Source organism: Vipera ursinii, assembly GCF_947247035.1.
Source record: "Vipera ursinii genome assembly, chromosome: 1".
In the NCBI taxonomy this organism is placed as follows: domain Eukaryota; kingdom Metazoa; phylum Chordata; class Lepidosauria; order Squamata; family Viperidae; genus Vipera; species Vipera ursinii.
Window position 1 is genome coordinate 103,510,406 of NC_139512.1, and position 22,316 is coordinate 103,532,721.

The window sequence follows — 22,316 nt, forward strand, 5'->3', positions numbered from 1 at the left end:
CCTGTTTGATTCTCACCCACCCACCCCCAACTTGGCCAGTCTCTCTCCTACATCTAATCTATTTTAGAGAGTTGAAGGGAAAAAATGGAGGACAGGGTGCCACTTTTAGCTCCTCAATCAAAGTTGCTGATTCAAATACCAGTAATGCACCCATAAAATTGTGCATCACTTCCTCATTAAATCTTTAGCTCTGAAGATCATACTGTCAGTGCGGCAAACATTGGATATTAGAGCTGGAAATGCAGCCATTTTCTTTTGATGGGTTTCATCAATCGGAACCATGACACATACAATGTAGAGCAAAAGATGTACATGAGATACCATTAGCTTTATTTATATCTTGTTGACAAGTTTTTTCCATATTGTAATTTTTAGAAAAATAAGCAAAAATGGTAAAAATCATTATAGGCATACATAATCACACAATAACATTTTATTAAATTTAGCGTAGCAAATCTTTTTGTACTGCTAAAAGCTTAGTGCAATATTAGAACTGAGCAGCAACATTAAAACCTAACTACTGCATAATAATGAATAGTGCATGTATATGTTGTTTTCCAGGAGCATGAATCAAGAGAAACAGTACTTTGTAGGGCCTCCTTAGTCTTAGGATGTGATAAAGGAGAATAACAAAGCACATCCTATGCCTAAAATAGAGAGAATCCTGTTTTCCCTCTGCGTCTTGGTAGTCAATAGTGCAGCAATGTAATATACTAATATTTTTAACAGCCTTCGTCCAAGTTTTCCATAAAACTTTAGAATCTATACAGAACACTTTGAAAACTCTGTTTAGACATATTGAGCCTAAAGTAATATTTGTGCAATATAATATCAACTAAAGACTGATTTGGTAGTGTAAATGTTTTTAAAAAACATAAATATCAGTTGAATAGTGAACACTTTGAAAACTATATTTAGACATATTGAGCCTAAAGTAATATTTGTGCAATATAATATCAACTAAAGATGACTGATTTGGTAGTGTAAATGTTTTTAAAAAACATAAATATCAGTTGAATAGTGAACAATGATTTTAGACAAATCTATTATGCTGCTGCTTCTTTCTAAGAAATGTATATTATCTGAATACAGTCAATAGTGTATGGGATATAACAATCTATATTACCTCTGACTGCGTGACATCTCTGATTGAAATAAAAAATTACTTTAGAGAACAGTTGGATTGAAGGGCACAACATGATGAGGAAAAGGCAAAGAAGTACAGTACTGTAGTTCATGATTAGGAAACATCTTACAAGTACCGCCATGGCCAAACAGTAATACCTTCCTTAACCTAATTGTTTTTATCTACCTTTAGTTACAATATTCACAGACGTTTCCACACTGTGAGAATTTGATATTGGACCCAGTTGGTCATTAATACTTTTTCTGCAAATCTCAAACATTTTAAGAACAAAAATCTATGGTTCCCTGGTAGTCAGAGCTTCAGTTGCTGTTGAAGGTCACTGACAGATGAAGCACTGGTTTGAAGTTTTTCAACTACTTTATCTTCTTCCACAGTCTTCATCATTTCAATTACACCACCGATTCCAAGTACACAAGGCATACTTAAAAATACTTCACTGTTTATATTATAACACCCCTAGGAAAAAAAAACATGGACATAATACTTTTATATGTATCTGGATTTTACCAAAGGTATATAAAGTTTAAGGCATTTGGGGCTTATATTCTACATATGCCAGTCATAAATACTTGTAAGATTAAATCAGCTTGCAAGTAATTGCACAAAATAGATGTGTTTTTATCTGAGCTGTAAAATCCCAGATTGACACTAATGGCAGCAAAGAGGTAGAGAAACTAATTCTTTGCTCTTACTTCGTGATTGTCTGGAATTACAGTATTTCAAGTGCTTTACAGCATACAAACCACAAAACAAAAGTGAACATGTTCTGCTTTAAATCACATTGGTTTTTTAAACCATATTAGTTATCAAAAGGTATGACTGAAGTAAGCCAGCAAAAAGACTTGATCATGTTAGTGTCTGACCTTTATTGCTGGGAAATATAATTTACTCTGTTAAAAGTGTTAGAATTGTATTTTCAACTTTTATTAAGTATTTTTTAAAAGTAAAAATATAGCTGTAAAAGGAAGCTGATAACAACCAACAAAGAAGAGCTTTGACACCTGGAATGAAAAGGTGCTGGACTAATTCCTGGTGCCACCATGATGGCCGCTGTAGCAACACAAACCATGAAACTAGCAAATTTTTTGTCAAGTGAAAGTTGAAAACAATATTTCCACGTTGGATCAGAGAAACCCAAAATCAGCTGGCCTCTGCTATGGGATGGGTAGGACAAAAAGAAATGGTTAGCCAGGTATCCTCCTGCCAAAGTCAAGGGGACCTGTAGATTCATAATCTGTTTTCCATTCTTCTTATGGTTTTTGTCATCTATAGACTAATACTCAGTCTACTTCAAAAGTACCTTGGGGAGCACCTGCGGCCGGCGTCAACTTCCCTCCGCCCAGTACGCTCCCACAGAGAGGGCCTCCTCAGGGTGCCACCGGTCAAAGAATACCGACTGGTGGTCCCCAGGGGGAGGGCATTCTCTGTGGGCGCGCCAGATTTATGGAACCATCTTCCGGTCGAGCTCCGGATGGCGCCTGACCTCCGCTCCTTCCGGCGCGATCTAAAAACTTACCTCTTCGAACAAGCTGGCCTGGCCTGATGGGATGGGGTTGAGTTTTATTAATGTGTTTTAACCTACTTTTTTAATGTGTTTTAACTTATTCGTGGGCATTTTGTTTAATCTTTTTTAATTTTTGTATTTTGTCTTTTAATATGTACTGCCCTGTTCACCGCCCTGAGTCCTTCGGGAGAAGGGCGGTATACAAATAAAATAAATAAATAAAAGTAAAATCAGTTTCCTGCTTACCTTCACTGTGGTTGACACAGAATGTATTTTCCTTTTATCATTCAATATAGTGTCAGTCAGATCAGCTATTGACAGACCAACAGACCAAGACCTTTGGCCTTTTCCTTTCAGAATTTCCATGGCTCTAAATACAAAAAAAAACATTTAAGACTTAAAAGAGACTTTTCTAACCAGCAATATATTCTTTTTAATAACCACATATTTTCACCAGAACTGTTGTTATGCTCAAGTACAAATGTTTTATAGTTAAATAGCATAGATTTTGCTACTCAGATACAAGTGAACATTTATATTTAGGCTAAAATTCTATACCAACCTATATAGAAATCTCATTAAAATAAGTGTCATTTGCTACTAAATAGGTAGAGGGATAGATGTTTTACCTGTTAGTCAATATCTGTTGATCATTTGTTAACTTATCACCAGGATGGTTTATCACTGAATTAGAACTCCATGCTGCCACTGTATAAGACAATTGTAATTAATTTTCTTTTTCAAACATTTGGATAGTTAGATAACATGACTCTGTTTTTAACCTATGTACTTTGTAGTCCATCATGTCATGCTAATAGAGGTACAATACTCCCTCTAATTTCTCCTATTAGCTATTATAAAGCAGAAGTTGACAAATGTTTTACTTGTACACTTCGCTTACCAATTGCCTTGCCCATTTGCAGCAACCATTTGAAGTTATAATGGTGATGAAAAAATAACTCTGCAATCCTGTATTTACAATCTTTGCAGTGTCCCTCAGTCATGTGATCACCATTATAATCAGAATATGTCATTTGGTCCCATTATTTATCTTTTCCCCCCTTGAGGAGCAGAAAGATTAAGGAAGAATCATAAGAGAGTAAGCAAGAGAATACACATCAAAAGGAATGTGCTGGCAAACATCCAGTGTATTTCCCATTGCGTGCCTTTTACTCTCTTGTAATCTCCTCCTCTCCAATCTCTTTGTGAAGGAAGGAGAGAAAAACTGGGTCAGGCACAGGAGAGATTGTTTAAACAGTGCTGTGTCTGTTTACTCTCTTGTATTCTCTTCCTCTCCAATGAAGGTAAATACAAATGTTAATTCCTTCTTGCTAATTATCCCAGGACCTGGGTGTGCATTCCAAAGGGTGAAGAAGTGAAGAAAATGAAAGCATAGTTGCAGTCACATGAATTCCCATTTAGTGATGGCTTTGTTTAATGACCAAGTTGCTAGTCCCAATTGTGATAACTAAACAAGGACTACTTTAACATTTTCCATTTTTAAAATTGAATCTTTAGCATAAATTTCAGTGTTTTCTCAAACAAATATAAAAGAGCTCATTTGTGTTCTAATTCAAAAAGGGGGAAAAAATCTAAAAAGTAGATTCCTAAGTCTTACAGTAGTTCACAATTTTACCTTTATTTTCTCCTTGTTCACCAATAATCCAATTGTCTTTACTTTTGCTTTGGGCTTTCAACAGATTTGTAATAACGTGTTGGAATCTTGCTGAATCCAAATTGCAACCAATTCCAATAACTCTGCTTTTAGGAAATCCACTCAGCTTCCACGACACATAGGTCATTATTTCTACTGTACTTGTGTTAAAAACATATTAAGAAAATGGACAATTATATTGTAAAACAATATAAAATAGTGGCATAAAGTGTCCTGTAAATATTACTGAACTTTAACAACTTTGGTATTTAAATTCCATTTTTAAGCTGAAGAAAAACTACACTGTTGTTCGGGCAACAGTTTGGGATTAGATGGAAGTGGAATGGGTTGCCATACAGTAAAGCACATACATCTGTTCATTTATATGATTGCTGAGGAATCAGAGGTTTTACTATTTCTCTGTGAACAGCTGCAGGGTATTAATAAAAGGTCAGGGTTTCCTGCATAAGGAAAGCTTTAATCACATATTAAGATTAGATTGTGTTGGAGAAAAGATGTGAAAGTTTAGTATTATTTATCAGACAAACTATTGAGGTTTATCTTCACCCATTCTCATTTAAAACACAGATGAGACTCTGCGAACTAAACAGGGAGCAAACAGCACTGATGATAGTACCTAGACAAGTAATGAAATATCTGCAAACAAGCAACCAAGCTCAGAGAACAGCTAGGACTGCACCCTGAGCTACAGATTGGAATCTTCTACTGAACTCAGAACTGGAGAGAGAGTCTCCTTGGAGACCTCTGAGAAGCTAATGCAGCCCTTATGTCAACTATTAGATGTATCTCATATAATTTGGAAAACAGCAATTATGTTTTGTCCATTGCTTCTGTTACTGGGGGGGGAGTCGTTTTTAATTATATTCCTCTACAATAGCAAGCAAAAAAATGCAACGTAAAACCTCTTCCAAAATCTTGCCAAGAAACTGTTGGAACATATGCAGTCAGTCACCGAGAGTCAACATTGACCCAAACGTCTGCACACACAGACCAAAGCAAGCACAACAATATATGCTTAGCAGAGCCAACAACATCCATAGGGAGTCAAAAAGTCAGTATGTTTTGTTACAATGATGCAATTAAAGCCCTGCTCCTTTTGTATCCACACCAACGCTATATCTATCTATCTATCTATCTATCTATCTATCTATCTATCTATCTATCTATCTATCTATCTATCAACTATCTATACTACCTTCTATGGATGACCTGAATAGAGCTCATGGTAATTGGTCCTAGTTAGGTTCCAAATAGCAAGATCTGTTCCTATAACGTTGTATTTGTAAATTATTCTTTCCAGAATTTACATAATTATGTAAATACATTTTTATGGTTGCCAAAATTGTAAAGTTCCATCTTTACAATATTAAACACCCAGAAAATATTTGAAAAGACTGGCTGTAAGTACAAAAATGGTAAAAAAAAACATTTATTGATGAGATACGGGCTTATCCTATCATTGTTTTATTTTGACTTAATAACCTTAGGTTTTTAATATACGGTAATATTACAAAGATCAGCGTGATTTAAATATATGAACTGAACTGCATGTACTAAACTGCATGTACCAAAACCAAAACTGATGACTGACTACAAGTAATATGGATTTATGGATTTATTAAGCAGGGAAAGCAGCAAAAATATTACTCCTCAATGTTACTCTTTAACGTTAGAAAAATAGCACAACTCCATCTTTACAGCCTTGGATTGTCAGTGTTCACTTTCTGTATATGTACATAACAGAAAGAATGATTATACCAATATAGTTAAGGTGTTAACAAATTAGGTTGATTTTTTTTTCTAAGTGGTATGCCATGTTTCTGTTCTTTATTTTCCTGCTTGTGTTTGTGTAGTTTTGTTATTTTAAAAGATTTGTAATCCTGTTACTACCTTGCTGTTTGGAGATAAGCAACGGAATTGAATCATGCAACAAATCACACAAACTTTATACAATATTTGTAATGAGAAAAAACCACTAAAGTTTTTAAATTGCTTAAAAGGAAATTCCCAATAACCAGTTCATTATGTAGTACAAAATAAAACAACCAGATTTTTTTTTAAAAAAATGACCTAATGCTTGATACAGTTATTTTATGGTTAAGAATTATGACAAAATAACATACCTCCTAATCCTCATTAAGAAGATGTCAAAAAAAATAATATCAATTGCAAATCATATCTTGTGATTGAAACCTCATACAATTATATTAACTTTTGCCATACAGTACCTGGTTGAGAAGCAACAAGCAGTACACTGTGTTGACTATAATGAGCTATTGATGGAATAATGCCTCTGAACAATTCCACATTGCTCTGTACAACCTCCAGGTAGGATTGAGCATTGCCTAAAAAATTAACTGTAAGCACCACCAATTTTGAGTCCGCTGACACAGAAAAATCTACAGAGATATAAAGAATTGCCATCCATTGTTGAATATATCTCATTTTCCAGAATGACATTTTTTTAAAAAAAAAATTAAATTGATGATAATACATGGCCCATTTTCCTGACTTGAGATAAATAGGCAAACATATCACTTCCAGCCACTTCCCGCTTATATAGTTAATAGAGGAATTTTTACTAATACTACTGAAGTTGAACTAATAGCAAAAAGCCATAGAGAATTCAGTTTATTATGTAGTAATGTCTCTTTATACATAACCCTGGCTACATTCTGCCCTTTTTGGATTGTAGATAAAAATCTCAGAAAGAATATAGCACACATTAATGTTTCATATACGTAATTAACTGAATATGCTTTGTCTGTATTTGCTGAGCTCTGGGATAAGTACATGCATGTAGGATTATCCACACAGTACAATCTATGCACAAGACTGAAGAACTGAAGTGAAAGAAGCTTCCAAAAATGTTTGCACCCTGCTGAGCAGGCGCATACTTCAGTTTGCAATATTGCTAGAGGACACTATATACTGTAACACTACCTCGACTAATTTCCACCTTTGGCAAGTCAAAGATTTCTAGGTCCATTGTTCCTCCTTTCACGGTAGATTCTGAGCAGTCCAAAACAACCACCTTGTCAGCAACATCCTACATTGATACAAAAGAAAGAAAAAAAATATTTTTTATCAAAGCAAATATGAATTGTCTTCCGAGAAGAATGCTGTGGGATTCAATCCAACAAGAACTAACAGTTCAAAAAGTTAAGCAGCTATTTTTTAAAAAAATATCAACGTCTAATTAAAACTAAAAAGAAGGTAAAAATGAAATCCTAATGCATCTAATCAAAAATTATACTGAGTTCAGAAGTATTTATTCTGCGATTACATGAAAAAAATGTCTGCAGTAAAAGCACCTTTTAAGCATTGGCAACAAAACCACGTATTTAAAAATTGGGGCCACTAGCCACCGTGGGGGAAGGTGTGCCTAGCCTTTTGTACATGCACACGGTGCTACAGCATACACCCGTGTGCGAACGGGGCCACTAGTGCCGTGCAGCCCTGTTAGCGGTGCACGTGTACGCTCGCCAATTTGCAAAGCTGCTCTCCTTCCCTCCGGGCCACGAGCCCAGAAAGGTTGGAGACATCTGTTCTACTACTAATGAAATGCCTTGTGTCTAATTTCTATTTTAAATAAATAAACCTCAATATCAATGATACTTTGAAGATAAGATGGTTGAATTAAATGTAATGTCTCCACTTTCATAACTTTAGTTTAAATAGAGATATTTTAATACAAGGAACATAAACTCGAAATGAAATCTTTTGTTACCTGTACCTACTTGTCCATATTATCACCACTATCCATTACACACTTGACACATTTCTTAAAGTTGTCACAAAAGAACTTTCTTCAACTTGATCCTGACAGTTCTTTCCATTTGAATCAAACACATGTCCATAAAAGCATTTCTTCAATTTTGGGAAAAGGTGAAGTTGCATGGCACCAGGTTCAGACTGCATGTCGGATTGTGTATGAGAGTGAGAATTACCTTTACCTCTTTAGTGACTAGTGAGGTGTGAAGCCTAGAGTTGTCATGTTGCAAAAAAATTCCCTTCTGGAGCTTCTGAACTCCACTTAACTGTTATTTCAAAGTCTGGAGTGTTGCAACAATAATAATGGTGACAGGTTCACGGAAATCCATGTGAATAATACCAAGACTGTAATCACGAGTTTCATACCAAAACCTGGGTTTTGAATGTTTTTCCCCTCACGGATGAATCTTCGTGATGATATTCCATGGATTGACACTGTCATGGCCCCATTGGAGCCCGGTTTGGAGGAAGAGGAGTTGGAACTGGGACCATCCAACAGGAATGGCACGCCTCCCTTCACATGTTCGGAGAGGCCAGGGGCTGAGGGCGATGCTGGGGGACTGAGGGTGGCTGCCTTCATGGTAGCATGGGGGTGGAGGCTTACCAGTCGTTGGAGGGCCGTTTGCTGGACCATTTATGGTGAACATATTCTGTGAATATGGTCCCAAGTATTCCCTCCCCCAATTATTTTATTACAATAAAAATGTATTAAAGAAATGAGCATAGCAGTAACTCTGTATAAAGTGCATACCTTTGCTGAAATAGCCAAAATACAAGCAAGGCCCAGATCTCCAGCCCCAACTATTGTAACTTTGCGTAAATCTCCATCATTTTTCTTTCCTTCTCCCTTTGATTGTCCATTGTTTTCACCTAAAAAGGAATCACTTTATTTATATAAACAAATAGGCATCATCATAAATGCTGATGCTCGATGAAAATAATTTTAAAAAATTCCTTGGTCTGGTTAACTTTAATTATGGTATTTGAAAAATAAAAAAAATGTTATCCAAACAAATCCTATGCACGGATGTTTACTTAAAGGTATGTTTGCTGTGTTCTATTTACCTTATCCCCCAGATAACACGCAAAGGATTGCAACATGATTTTTTTTTGCCCAGCCAAAAAGAGAAATATTGTTGAAACTAAAGGCATATTTGTTCCCACACAAGATCTGATTCCAATCCAAGCTGTAGGAAGGGCAAAGACTTCCCTTTCTGTAGGTTTCCAATTTGGCAAAGGCTATTATTCCACTCCAACTGTTCGTTACACAAACATTTGATCGATACAAGCAATACCAAACTCAAAAATACACTTATAGCTTGGTCCTAGGCGCAGCAGATTTAAGAAACGAAACTGATGTGTCCTTAATTTTTCAGAAACTATATGGGATTAATGAATTTTGTTCTACAGAACCCATTTCTGCGATTTGCCATTTGTTCCTTTCTTTCTAGTAGTGCACAATACAGGTAGTTCTTGACCTACAACGGTTCATTTAGTGACCGTTCAAAGTTCCAGCGGCACTGAAAAAAATGCCTTATGACCATTTTGCACACTTACGACCTTTGTAGCATCCCTATGCTTATGTGATCAAAATTCTGATGCTTGGCAACTGGTTCACACTTGCGACCATTGCTGTGTCCCAAGGTCACATAATCACTTTTTGCAATCTTTGGACAAGCAAAATCAATGGGGAAGCCAGATTTACTTAACAACCGTGTTACTAATTTATCAACTGCAGCGATTCACTTAACAACTGTGGCAGGAAAGGTCCTAAAATGAAGCAAAACTCACTTAACAAATGTCTCACTTAACAACAGGAATTTGGGGCTCAATTGTGGTTGTAGGTCAAGGACTACCTGAACTGGGATTTCCATTTCTAAATTAGCCTATTTTTCCAGAGGAATTTTTTGAGGTGTTACACCATAGTTTTATTACAGGCAGAGACAATGAACAGGTATGGGAGTTAAACAACTCTACACCCTTATGCATAAAACATTCTACATATGCCAAAGCTCTGCCTGCCTTTGAACTCTTAGATACCGAGGGAACCCACTAGTAACTCTAGTAATAAAGAAATTGGGCAGCTCAGTTATAAACTTTGGTGTGGTAACCAACAAGCTTTTGATGCTCAGTGTCCATCATCCTGTTTATGTGATTACATTCACATTGCCTTTATTTTTTTATTTTTTATTTTAATTCCATTTATATCCCACCCTTCTCCAAAGACTCAGGGCGGCTTACAAGCTTAGCAGTAGCCTTCATTCTATGTATATGCCTGCTTATTAGGGCTTTCACACACACCCCAAGCGGCATTATTACAAAGTCAGCTTAATTGCCCCCAACAATCTGGGTCCTCATTTTACCTATCTCGGAAGGATGGAAGGCTGAGTCAACCTTGAGCCTGGTGGGATGCGAACCTGCACTAATTGCAGGCAGCTGGTGTTTAAAAATAGCTTATAGAGAACACCAACCATCCTACATGCCATCCACAAACTCTCTAAATGTCCTGCCTGATACTGGACAGTGCATTCATAAGTGCTGGCTCAGTAGTAGCTTGAAAATGGAGAGAAGAAGTTGGACCAAGAAGCCTTTGAGATATTTTTTACGGAGATAAAGAAATAGGAATTACCATAACAATGAAAAAACACAGATTGCCATACTTTCAAAACATTGCCTATACATAGGTATGTCATTTGAAAGTATTTGCTGGAGCTCTTGTGTATCTTAAAATTTCCTTCTAATAAATATACCAGTAGTAACTCAAGAGTCCTTGGATTCCTTGATTAACTATTTCCAGTTCACACTAAAAGGACCAAAGTCTAATAAAAGAAAGGCTTTCCATTGTGCCAAATTTGTTCTAGATCTGGCATGTCCAACCTTTTGACTTGCCTGGGCTGCCTTGAGTGAAAAAGAATGGTTTTGGGCTGCACATAAATATAGTTAAGATTATATATAACTATCACTAAAAATCACATAATATTAATAGTTATGATCTTTTAGGGCAATATTACTAGCTGTCCAGGGTCTCGTGCAGCCCTTTGGCTGCGGGTTGAATACACCTGATCCGGATCCTATGCTTTGCTGCTATAATGTAATAACTTACTGATTTGGACTCTTCCAGGAAAATACAAAACAAAATTACCAAGATATTATGAATTATGCACATGAATTCCAGATAAGAAGTTTCCAGGAAAGATGAATACCTTCAACAATTTTTGTTATATAAGAAAGTAGGTCCATCTGTCTGACTTCATCAGAAGATGATAATGCATATAAGGGAAGTTCCTCTTCAAATTTTATGCTCATTTCCTTTAACAACCCTATAATTTCTGACTGTGGCTGTAATAAATACAGGAGAAATTAGAATTAACAAATATACCATTTGCAAACATTTTCTAGTAAAATTTTAAGATAGGCCTTTAGATATCTAAACTAAATTTAGATATTTGGATTTTCTTGTTTTTCTTTTGAAGACATTTTGCTTCTCATTCAAGAAGCTTCTTCAGCGCCTTTAGATCTGCTCTTGCCTTCTTCACTTTTTGGAAGATGCCGGACACCAAGTTCTTCCAGAGGCATCTGAGTTGTGACACCACTTTCGTATTGTATGTTTTATGAGTTTCAGTCCTTTTTTGTATTTCTGTATTTTTATTTTGTTGTATTTGTAACCTGCTGACAGTTGGTTAAATGGTAGTAAAATAAAAATCAAATAAAAAAGAATGGATGGATAAAAAAAGACATGCTTCGGGGATGAAATCTTCATCCACTCCTGAGTCAGATTGGTTGACTTGACTTTGTTGATAAGTAACCTGAAAAACTAATACTACCTACCATCCATTCTAAGTGCATAAAGATAATTATTTTGTATTCATATAAATTGTATTTTATTTTATATTGCATATATTTATGTATTTAATTATATGTGGAAAATGATACATGCTGCTGAGAGGTCCAAAGGTAAGGTATATTACCTTTATATAAATTTTAATAATAACTTTAATAACTTTATGTAATGCATTTATCTAATTCTTACATGGCTCCAGGCTTGTAGATATGGCAAGTAAATCCTTCCACGGACATCTACATGTTTTCCTACAGAAATTCCCATGTTAGTAGTAGGGTTTAGAAAACAAATGGGTGGAGTAAAAGGATAAGAATCCAAAATCCATATGCAAATTGGAATATTATAAGTGTTACCTATAAAAATACAAAATAAAAATGTATTTAGCAAAGATTCCATGTATATTATGCTTCTCATTTCAATTAGCAGAGAGAAAGAGTCCACAACCCTTCATGACATGGATGGAAAAATCAGTTCCCATCCTTTGAAATGCTTTGCCGTCCCCCTTCCCCAAGTTAAAGCTGCTCCTTAACTCCTTTTGATTTTTCCAGGAAGAGAGTTAAAACTCTACTCTTCTGAAGAGACACTGCAGCACATGTTACATATGAATTGTAAGATTTGTTATCCAGTGAGTATTTACTATTGGACTTGTGTTAAATTTTTAACTTTTGATACTGAAAACTGATTTGCCGGCTTGATAATTACTGGGTGTTATTTGTTGTAAATTCAGTTTAAGATGATAACAAGCCCAGGGAGGTCCCATGAATAGGGTAGTTTGATTTGGGGTGGGAATAAACTTCCTTCCCCGGGCTGCATTCTAAGGGGCAGGGTTTGTATGCTGTTGTCCCCACCAGCCTGGATTGACGTGGGGGTCCTTGTAGTTCCTCTGTGAACCACTAGGGTTTGTCATTGAGCTGGCTATTCAGACTATTTAACTAAGAGGACCTACTGTAGTGTGAACTCTCCCTTGAGGGTCTTCTTATCACCCACTGCCCTCTTCCAGAAAGCTTCAGCCTCTATAACATCTGGCAGCTCTCTACTGCTGGACTTCTTTGGTGGAGCATCACCACGGTAGCTTCTTCAGTAGGCCTCCTCTGATAGACCTTTTTGATAGCTCTTTCCTTTCCTAGCTCTATGATCTCCTCTCAAGTCTATTGCTAGAGCTTTGGGATAGCTGCTGTACTAATTACAGGCCAAGGACTGCTTTTTTGAGATTCCATCCATGGACTTTCTCTGGCGTAAGTCCATCCACAAACCTCTTCAAAGGCCTGCTTCTAAAGCATTGTGCCAGGTCTGTTATTATTTCAATTGCTGCTGAATCTCCTCCTGACCTTCACGGAGATTATCTCCCTCTATTTCCACTGTTGCAACTTCAGCTTCACGCTTAGCCAGCTGCGGATTTTCTCCTTGTTTTTTCCGCTTCTTTTCACCATTATAGCTTAAACTTTCTTGCTAAGAAACTTCAGCATTCAGTTTACTTATTTTGTCACTTAGCACTGTCTTAATTATTCTGTCACTGAGTTGTCTAACTCAGAAAATGTGACTTTTTGTTTCTTACTTCAGACTGCTGTACTATAAATTCCTGCTTTTTATTTTATCAGAGCCATCCACCTAAATAAGTAGACTGGGATGGGAGTGGTTGCAAAGTATTTCTTCCCATACTGATCCAGACCCTTTGCTTCAGATTATGCTACTAAAGCCGCTTTATTTTAATATCTGCTTATTATACTAGTGGTAGGCTGTTTATAGCCTGTGATTTAAGCCACATATACGGTAACTTTTGTATACAAATACATTTCATAATATATTACTCAGAATGAAATATTCAAATACCAAGAAATATAAAGGAAACATTCTTTGAACTCACCCTGATATTTTACTGGAACAATATTAGTAAAGTTCAGAAGATCTTTCTGGGATCCATCTTTAAAAGCTGAAATTCAAAACATTATATCACCAGGGATTTAATCTTTCCTTTTAAATTTCTCTTTAGTAGTGATATGTATTGTTCCTAACATTTCAAATTAGTTAACTCATTCATTTTATTAATTTTTTAAAATGTGTGTCTCTGTGTATTAAGGCACTGGGCTAGAAAGCAGGAGACCATGAGTTCAAATCCTGCCTTGGCCATGGAAGCCAGCTGGGTGACTTTGGATCAGTTGCGCTCTCTCTCAGGCCAACCCACCTCTCAGGCTTATTGTTGTGGGAGAAACAGGAGGATGAAAGCGTGTTAGATATGTTTGCCACCCTGAATTATTTGTAAAAATAATAAAGGCGGTATATAAATAAAAGCATTACACACACACACACATGCACGCACGTGTGCGCACACACACACACACACAGAAATTACATAGAATTTCAAAGCATCACAATAGGACATAAAAAGTAAATTCAGCAAAACATAGATTTTCTAAGCCTAAGGCAACATAATGCTATAGAAAATCTAGTCAAAAACTACAGGAATGCTAATATTAAAAAATAGCAACATTTAAATATACAACGTGCTTTACCATGCCATTGCTGTAAAAGTTAGAATAATAAAAGTGATCAATTAACTGCTGAAAAATTAAGAAAATTATACAGTAAGATTGCAATCCCATGCATACTGCCCAAATAATTCAAAGGAAACAATGGGTGTAAATCCTAATACATACTATCAATATGCACGTTATACTACTATATTAATGCAGAACATACTTTAGGTGGTTAAATAATAGCCACCTATAGTATATTAATATTCAGCATTTATTTCAGTTTTTATTTATTCACTTGATTTATAAGATCCCCCAATTTTAAAAAAATGCAAATTAATGTATCTATCCCCAGACAGGAATTCTTACTGTAGGTGCTCATTGTGAACCTGACGTTGGGACACAACTCATTTATGTGTTTCAGTTCTTCTATGGTAAGATCCCGGAATTTATACTGGAGACACAAGAAAGACAATTTCAGTCATCTTAAACATGAACTTCAGAGCCACGTGAAAGAAAAATGTTTAAATTCAGATTGCACAAGACCGTGAACACACACATCTGGAATTCTTCATTGAGCAAAATTCCCAGGGAAGGTGGGAAAGAGGACATGAAAGGCTGATTTGATAATAAAATCAGGATCTCTGTATGATTAAAAGATTTTAACAGAATTTAGGAGGAATGCAGACTTAAGTGGATTGGGAGACTCCAGGTGAGATGAGGAGGGGTCACAATTCACTTGACCACATTGAGATAGGGAGAAAGTCAGTGCTGTAGCTAGTTCTTGCAGGAGCTTATTTTGTGTGAGACTCTTATGATGACATTCAGTGCACAGCCCTGTGGCACGTTTGCTTCAACATTATGAGCAGACCAATCATGCTCTGATTGTAGACATTACAAGCAGCAGTAAGCAGTAGAAGATACACTTTTCATAGCAAAGTTTGTATTATATAAGAAACATTATCCTAAACCATAAAGGAGTGTTTATGGTTTGGGCTTAGAGCACTTTTAGAATGCTATCCAATCCACCAGTCTCTGAGATGGCAGAACAGTATGTCAGCATCAACTGTCCTGTTCTCTATCCTTACTCAGCAATAGTAACAAAGCTGGCGAAGAGCATTGTCTTTACATGCTGCAGGCCAAATTAAGGAAAAGGATTGGTGGATTCCCACAGATTTCTTTCCCCTCCCTCTTGCAAGTAGGGTATCAACCATCATTCATTCTCCTTAGCACAAGATGGGGAGAGTCAGGTAAATGAGGTTGGGGCTTACAACAGTGAATTTAGTCATCTGGCCAGTTGCCTCTTAAGAGCTTGTGAATGTGCAGTGACATGCCCTTACTCAGCTCAATGCTTCAGTCAGTCAGGCTATTTGTGAATAGAGGCCCATTCTTCTGACTGACTGTTACACAGGTACCAAAGCAGAGAGTGCATGGGCATGAAGAAAGGGCACAGGATGAAGTGGGAGATAATAATGCTCAAGCAATGTCCTTGATCTATCTTGGAAGGAGTTCTAAGAAGAGTCTATTTTTTTAAAAAAAGAAACAGCTAGGGACTTTCAGGTATCTTAGCTCCAGGCTGGGATTAAGAGAAAGATAACCCCCATGAGGACAGAGCAGAAAAAGTCTGTTTCTGTGATATGTTCATATTTCGATTTGTGGACCATGAAGAACAGCATGAATAATGAATTACATACACACCCCTTTGTGATTTATTCAATAGAATTACAGGCTATTTTCTCATTAATTACTAATTAATTCCTGGGTCCATCGGATCAGCTTAATAGAAGAGACAGTACATGAAACATGCCTGTCCTAGCATAATAATGATGAATGTACGCTTCCTATTCCCAGAACAAGAGAAAAGTGATGGGATTCGATGGCATAAATTATTAAGGAGGAAATAAACAAGGTTTGAAACCGAAAGGGGGGAAAAAAACCCTAATGCTGCACGGTTGAGGAAACCGCGCAAAAGCATGCACCATTCACAGTGGCTGAACAGGGAAGATCAGATCCAGTAGCTTATGCGCCAACAAACGGGAAGAAATCGATCAAGCGGGAAAGGGCAAGGGAAGCCCGATCGAATGCAATGTGTGTGTGTTTTTTTCAAACTGGGCAACTTTAAAATGTGTGGACTTCAAATCCCAAAATTCCCCAACCAGCCGTGTTAGCTGAGGAATTCTGGGAGTTGAAGTCCACACGTCTTAAAGCTGCCAAGTTTGAAAAACACTGATTTAATCATGGGTTAAAGGTAGTCGCTCCCTCTCCCTTCAAGCCAGCAAAGGCGTTCCAAAATTGGGGGCGCCGAACCCAGAGCTTCCACTGGCTCGCGCTCCTAAAACGCCGCCGCCCAGTCTCGCCGCTTGCCTTGCTCAGCCACTTCCGCAACTTCTCCTCCGAGAACTCCATGGCTCGCCCGGCCAGCAGGTTCGGAGGCGCCGGCAGCGCTTCCTGTTACTCTCAGCCAGAGAGAGAGAGAAGACGGCAAGCGGCAGGGTCCAAGCAGCGGAGCAATTTGCCAGGACAGGGCAGGGCTTGAGGGGCGCGTCTTCGCGCTGCTCAGGTAGGAGAAGCAGCTACGCGCAGATCTCCTCCTGGGAATGCTGAAAAGTCAGACTGTGGCTCAGGTGGCCGTACAGAACGTCAGAGCGGGGATCCAGCTCTTTGAGCTATCTTTGCTCGAGTCAAACTGGGAATCGTTCCCCTGTGGCATTCTTCGCTAGACGAACTGCATATGAGCCCTAATTAAAGGACATTTATTGGCATAGCATTTTCCCCTGCGACAGCTACCCCTGAAAGAGATACTCGTGTTTAAAAGAGTCTGGCTGAGCTGTAAAATAATATACAGGTAGTTCTCAACTTATAGCAGTTCGTTTAATGACCGTTCAGAGTTACAATGGCACTGAAAAAAGTGACTCCGGACCATTTTGCAGACTTCCAACCTTTGCAGCATCCTCATGGTCATGTGATCAAACTTCAAACTCTGCAATTGACTCATATGTATAACTTGCAGTGTCCTGGAGTCATGTCATCCCCCTTTTGTGACTTTCCGACAAAATCAATGGGGAAGCCAGATTCACTTAATAATAGTGTCCCTAACTTAACAACTGCTGTGTTTCAGGGTAAAAAATAACTATAGAACTATTTATTCCTAGAAAAGAAACGTAGTATCTTTTATATATGAACTGAGACAAGATCCAAATTGTTATTTTAATGGATTGACCCTGTGTTTAGAGCACAAAGAGATAAGGAGACATGGCAACATAGATTCTTGAAATTTCAAGGCGTGAACTGTACAGTTAATTATTATCAGGCACAGAATGGCACAGCAAGAGAAATTTATTAAAACCCATTAAATAGGAGCTGTAGTGGGGCATTGATTAGAATGCATTATTGCAGGCTAATTCTGCTGACTGCCAGTAGTTTGATCCTGACTGGCTCAAGGTTGACTCAGCCTTCCATCCTACTGAAGTTGGTAAAATGAGGACCCATATTGTTGGGGGCAATAGGCTGACTCTGTAAACTGCTTAGAGAGGGCTGTGAAGCAGGATATAAGTCTAAGTGCTATTGCTATTGCCAGATGAAGGGTAATTACAAGTTGATTCAAGCTAAGTTCTAATTCTACTCACTATAGTTGCTATGTCAGGCTTTGAAACTGCTGAAAGAGCAATTAGGCAATATATTTAAGGCTCAGGTTTACAAAAGAATTGGATTTCACTTTCCAGTTATTATAAATCTTTGTCAGAAACCCCAGTTTAGGAATTAAGCATGAATGCTACATCTTTACTGAATGTTGATATAGGTAGATAGGTTTTGGGGTACTGCCCTAATCCATAGGACCTGGGGAATACACAACAAAACCATAATGCTGTATAATCTTTAACATAATAAACTTCACTGTACAATCATATAGTGGGACAAACAACCATTGGCCTAAAATAATGGGTGCCATTCTGAAACAAAAGGAGAGCCAATCACAAGGCCTTCATCCAACCATCCATCGGTGGGGGTGGGTGGAGGGCAGAATATTCCAGGGAATGGGGGCTGCTACTGAAGAGGCCTTTTTTCTTATTTCAGCCTCATGGATCTCTTGCAAGGCAGAATTCTGAATAGGATCTCTCCTGATTAGAGCAGAAGGGTAGAATCATGTTTGAAGCAATCTCTGTCATGTCCCAGTGCTATACCATACAAGATTGTCCTTGTTTAGTGATCTCAATTGGGAACACAATGGTCACAGGACCATGGGATCATCATCATCATCATCATCATCATCATCATCATCATTATTATTATTATAAAATACAACTTGCCTGTGTCCAAACAGTTGTGAAAAAAGTTGTCGAGAATGAGAGGGTGAAGATCTTGTGGGACTTCCAAATACAGACAGATCACCATTTGGAACACAACACGCCAGATATCACAGTTAGAGAACTGAAGCATACAGCTGATTGATATCGCTGTACCAGGAGATGCCAGAGTCGAAGAAAAAGAACTGGAAAAAATTATGAAATATCGCGACCTGGCCATCAAAACTGCGCGATTATGGATGAAATGTGTAACAGTGATACCCATTGTCATCGGGGCACTGGGAACTATGTCCAAAAACTTTGCAAAACACATCAAGAAACTGCAGCTTCCTGCAATAACTCCAGCAATGCTACAAAAAACTGCGCTACTCAGAACATCTTACATTTTAAGGAGGTACCTGGTTGATACCTAGGATGCTGGCAGAAACCCGTGTCAACCATCAGCACCAGTCAGTTTGAATGTTCGGTTGACTGAGGTTCATGTTTAATGAATAAAAGATAATAATGATGATGATGATGTTGGAAGGGACCTTGGTCATCTAGTCCAACCCCTGCTCAGGCAGGAAACCCTATACCATTTCGGACAAATGGCTGTCCAGTCTCTTCTTTAAAACTTCCAGTGTTGGAGCATTCACCGCTTCTGGAGGCAGGTTGTTCCACTGGTTAATTGTTCTAACTGTCAGGAAGTTTCTCCTTAGTTCTAGGTTGCTTCTCTCCTTGATTAGTTTCCATCCATTGCTTCTTGTCCTGCCTTTGGGCGCTTTGGAGAATAGCTTGACTCCCTCTTCTTTGTGGCAGCCCCTGAGATATTGGAACACTGCTATCATGTCACCCCTAGTTCTTCTCTTCATTAAACTAAACATACCCATTTCCAGCAATCGTTCCTTATATGTTTTATCCTCCAGTGCCCTGGATGCTATGATGGTTGCAAATGGAAGGATTGGTTTCAAAGCTGGATTTTTTTACACCATCATAACTTTATTTTATTTTATTTTATTATATTTGTATACCGCCCTTCTCCCGAAGGACTCAGGGCGGTGAACAGGGCACATATAAAATACACGGTACAAAAGTTAAAAGAGAATTAAATAGAAGCCCAAGCTAAAACAAATAAATAGAAGCCCAAGCTAAAACAATAAATAATAGTATAAAAAACCCACAATAAAAACCCCAACACATCCCCCATCAGGCCAGGCCGGCTTGTTCAAATAAATAGGTCTTCAGATCGCGTCGGAAGGAGCGAAGGTCAGGCGCCGTCCGGAGCTCAACCGGCAGCTGATTCCATAAGTCTGGGGCGCCCACATAGAAGGCCCTCCCCCTGGGGGCCACCAGACGACATTCTCTGACTGGTGGCACCCTGAGGAGGCCCTCTCTGTGGGAACGCACAGGGCGGAGGGAAGTTGACGCCGGCAGCAGGTGATCCCCGAGGTACTCCGGACCCATGCCATGTAGGGCCTTGAAAACCATTACCAAAACCTTGAATCTCACTCGGAAGACAACTGGGAGCCAATGCAGCTCGCGGAGCAGAGGTGTAACATGGGAGTATCGGGAAACTCCCAAGACAACTCTCGCGGCTGCATTCTGTACCAGTTGGAGCCTCCGAGTGGTCTTCAAGGGAAGCCCCATGTAGAGAGCGTTGCAGTAGTCCAGACGAGAGGTCACGAGCGCATGAGTGACTGTACACAGGGCATCCCGGTCTAGATAGGGCCGCAACTGGCGCACCAGGCGAACCTGGGCGAAGGCCCCCCTAGTCACAGCCACTATATGGTCTTCCAAAGTAAGCCGCGAATCTAGGAGGACTCCCAAGTTGCGAGCCCTATCTACGGGGGGTAAAAGCTCACCCCCCATGGAAAGAGGTGGAATATTCTGAATATCCCGGGATGCCGGTATGCACAGCCACTCAGTCCTGTCGGGGTTGAGTTGAAGTCTGTTCCGCCCCATCCAGACCCGAACCACTTCCAGGCAATGGGACATCACGTCGAGGGCATCACTGGGGTGGTTTGGGGTCAAAATGAAAAGCTGGGTATACTGATGATACCCAACTCCAAAACCACGAATGATCTCACCCAGCGGTTTCATGTAGATGTTGAACAGGAGAGGTGAGAGGACCGACCCCTGAGGAACTCCACAAGCGAGAGGCCTCGAGGTCGACCTCTGCCCCCCCGCCAACACCGACTGCGAACGTCCCAGGAGATAGGAGGAGAACCACTGAAGAACTGTGCCTCCCACTCCCAATCCCCTGAGACGCCGCAGCAGGATACCATGGTTGATGGTATCAAAAGCCGCTGAGAGGTCTAATAGGACTAGGACAGAGGAATATCCCCTGTCCCGGGCCCTCCAGAGATCATTCACCAGAGCGACCAATGCCGTCTCCGTGCTGTACCCGGGCCTGAAACCCGATTGGCACGTTTCTAGATAATCCGCTTCATCCAGGACCGGAGGGAGCTGATACGCCACCACACTCTCAACAACCTTCGCAAGGAAGCGAAGGTTGGAGACCGGACGAAAGTTATTTAACACAGCTGGGTCCAAGGCAGGCTTCTTGAGGAGAGGTCTCACCACTGCCTCCTTCAAGACGGGGAAACTACCCTCACTCAAAGAGGCAGATATAACTGCCTGGAACCAGCCTCGTGTCCCCTCCCGGGCTGCATAAACCAGCCAGGAAGGGCACGGGTCCAATAAACATGTGGTGGAGCTCAATCTCCCCATAATCCTGTCCACTTCCTCCGGGGTCACAGAATCAAACTCCTCCCAGAAAACATCGACAAGACCGCCCGTGTCCTGATCGTCAGACTCTGCCCAGTTGGAGTCCAGACCGGTCCGAATCCGAGCGATTTTATCCGACAGATGTTGACTAAACTCCTTGGCATGACCCTGCAAGGGTTCCTCCCTCACCTCCTGATTAAGGAGGGAGCGGGTCACCCTAAACAGGGCGACCGGGCAGTTATCTGTGGACGCGACAAGGGCGGAGAAGTAATTAGACCTCGCCGCCCTTATCGCTGCGAGATAAGACCTAATATAGGTTCTTAGTCGCAATCGGTCGGATTCGGATCAGCTGGACCTCCAACAGCTCTCTAGGCCCCATCTCCAATGCTTTATCTCCCGAAGCTCCACAGAGAACCATGGAGCTCGCTGGGATCTGCACCGGGTCAGGGGCCGCAAGGGTACAACTCGGTCAAGTGCCTCCGTGGCTGCCCTTTCCCAGGCTTCCACTAAGGCATCCGCCGAGTTGTGAGCAACGGAGGCAGGTGGGGACCCCAGTGCTGCCTGGAACCTATCAGGATCCATTAAGCGCCTGGGGCGGTACCATCTAGTTGGTTCCATACACCCACGGCGGGAGGTGGCAAAACGGAAGACCAGCCGCAGGAGATGATGATCGGTCCATGACAGGGGCATAACAATTGGGGAGCCCCCACCAAGATCATCTAACCACCATCCAGATAAGAAAACCAAGTCAAGGGTGTGGCCTCCCACATGAGTCGGTCCAAGAATTACTTGCGTCAGGTCCATGGCCGTCATGGAAGCCATGAACTCCCGAGCTAACTCAGATGATCCTCCTAGGGATGGTAGATTGAAGTCACCCAAAACTATAAGTTTGGG

The 22,316-nt window shown here is 39.6% G+C and overlaps 1 protein-coding gene across 2 annotated transcripts; it reads right to left on the minus strand.

Annotated features, from left to right (window-relative positions):
- Nucleotides 1-315: 315 nt before the first annotated feature.
- Nucleotides 316-16,964, minus strand: UEVLD (UEV and lactate/malate dehyrogenase domains). Of its 2 annotated transcripts, XM_083379451.1 has the most exons (12): nucleotides 16,777-16,964; nucleotides 14,782-14,866; nucleotides 13,806-13,871; nucleotides 12,131-12,294; nucleotides 11,304-11,439; nucleotides 8,852-8,970; nucleotides 7,270-7,375; nucleotides 6,555-6,725; nucleotides 4,288-4,461; nucleotides 3,281-3,359; nucleotides 2,898-3,021; nucleotides 316-1,603 (listed from the first exon to the last, which is right to left on the minus strand). In XM_083379451.1, exons 1-12 carry the CDS (start codon nucleotides 16,816-16,818, stop codon nucleotides 1,439-1,441), a joined length of 1,431 nt encoding a protein of 476 aa, XP_083235577.1. In that variant the 5' UTR covers nucleotides 16,819-16,964; the 3' UTR covers nucleotides 316-1,438. The 2 variants fall into 2 exon arrangements, with proteins under 2 accessions (XP_083235577.1, XP_083235578.1); XM_083379452.1 differs by lacking the exon at nucleotides 6,555-6,725.
- Between the last annotated feature and the right edge of the window lie 5,352 nt (nucleotides 16,965-22,316).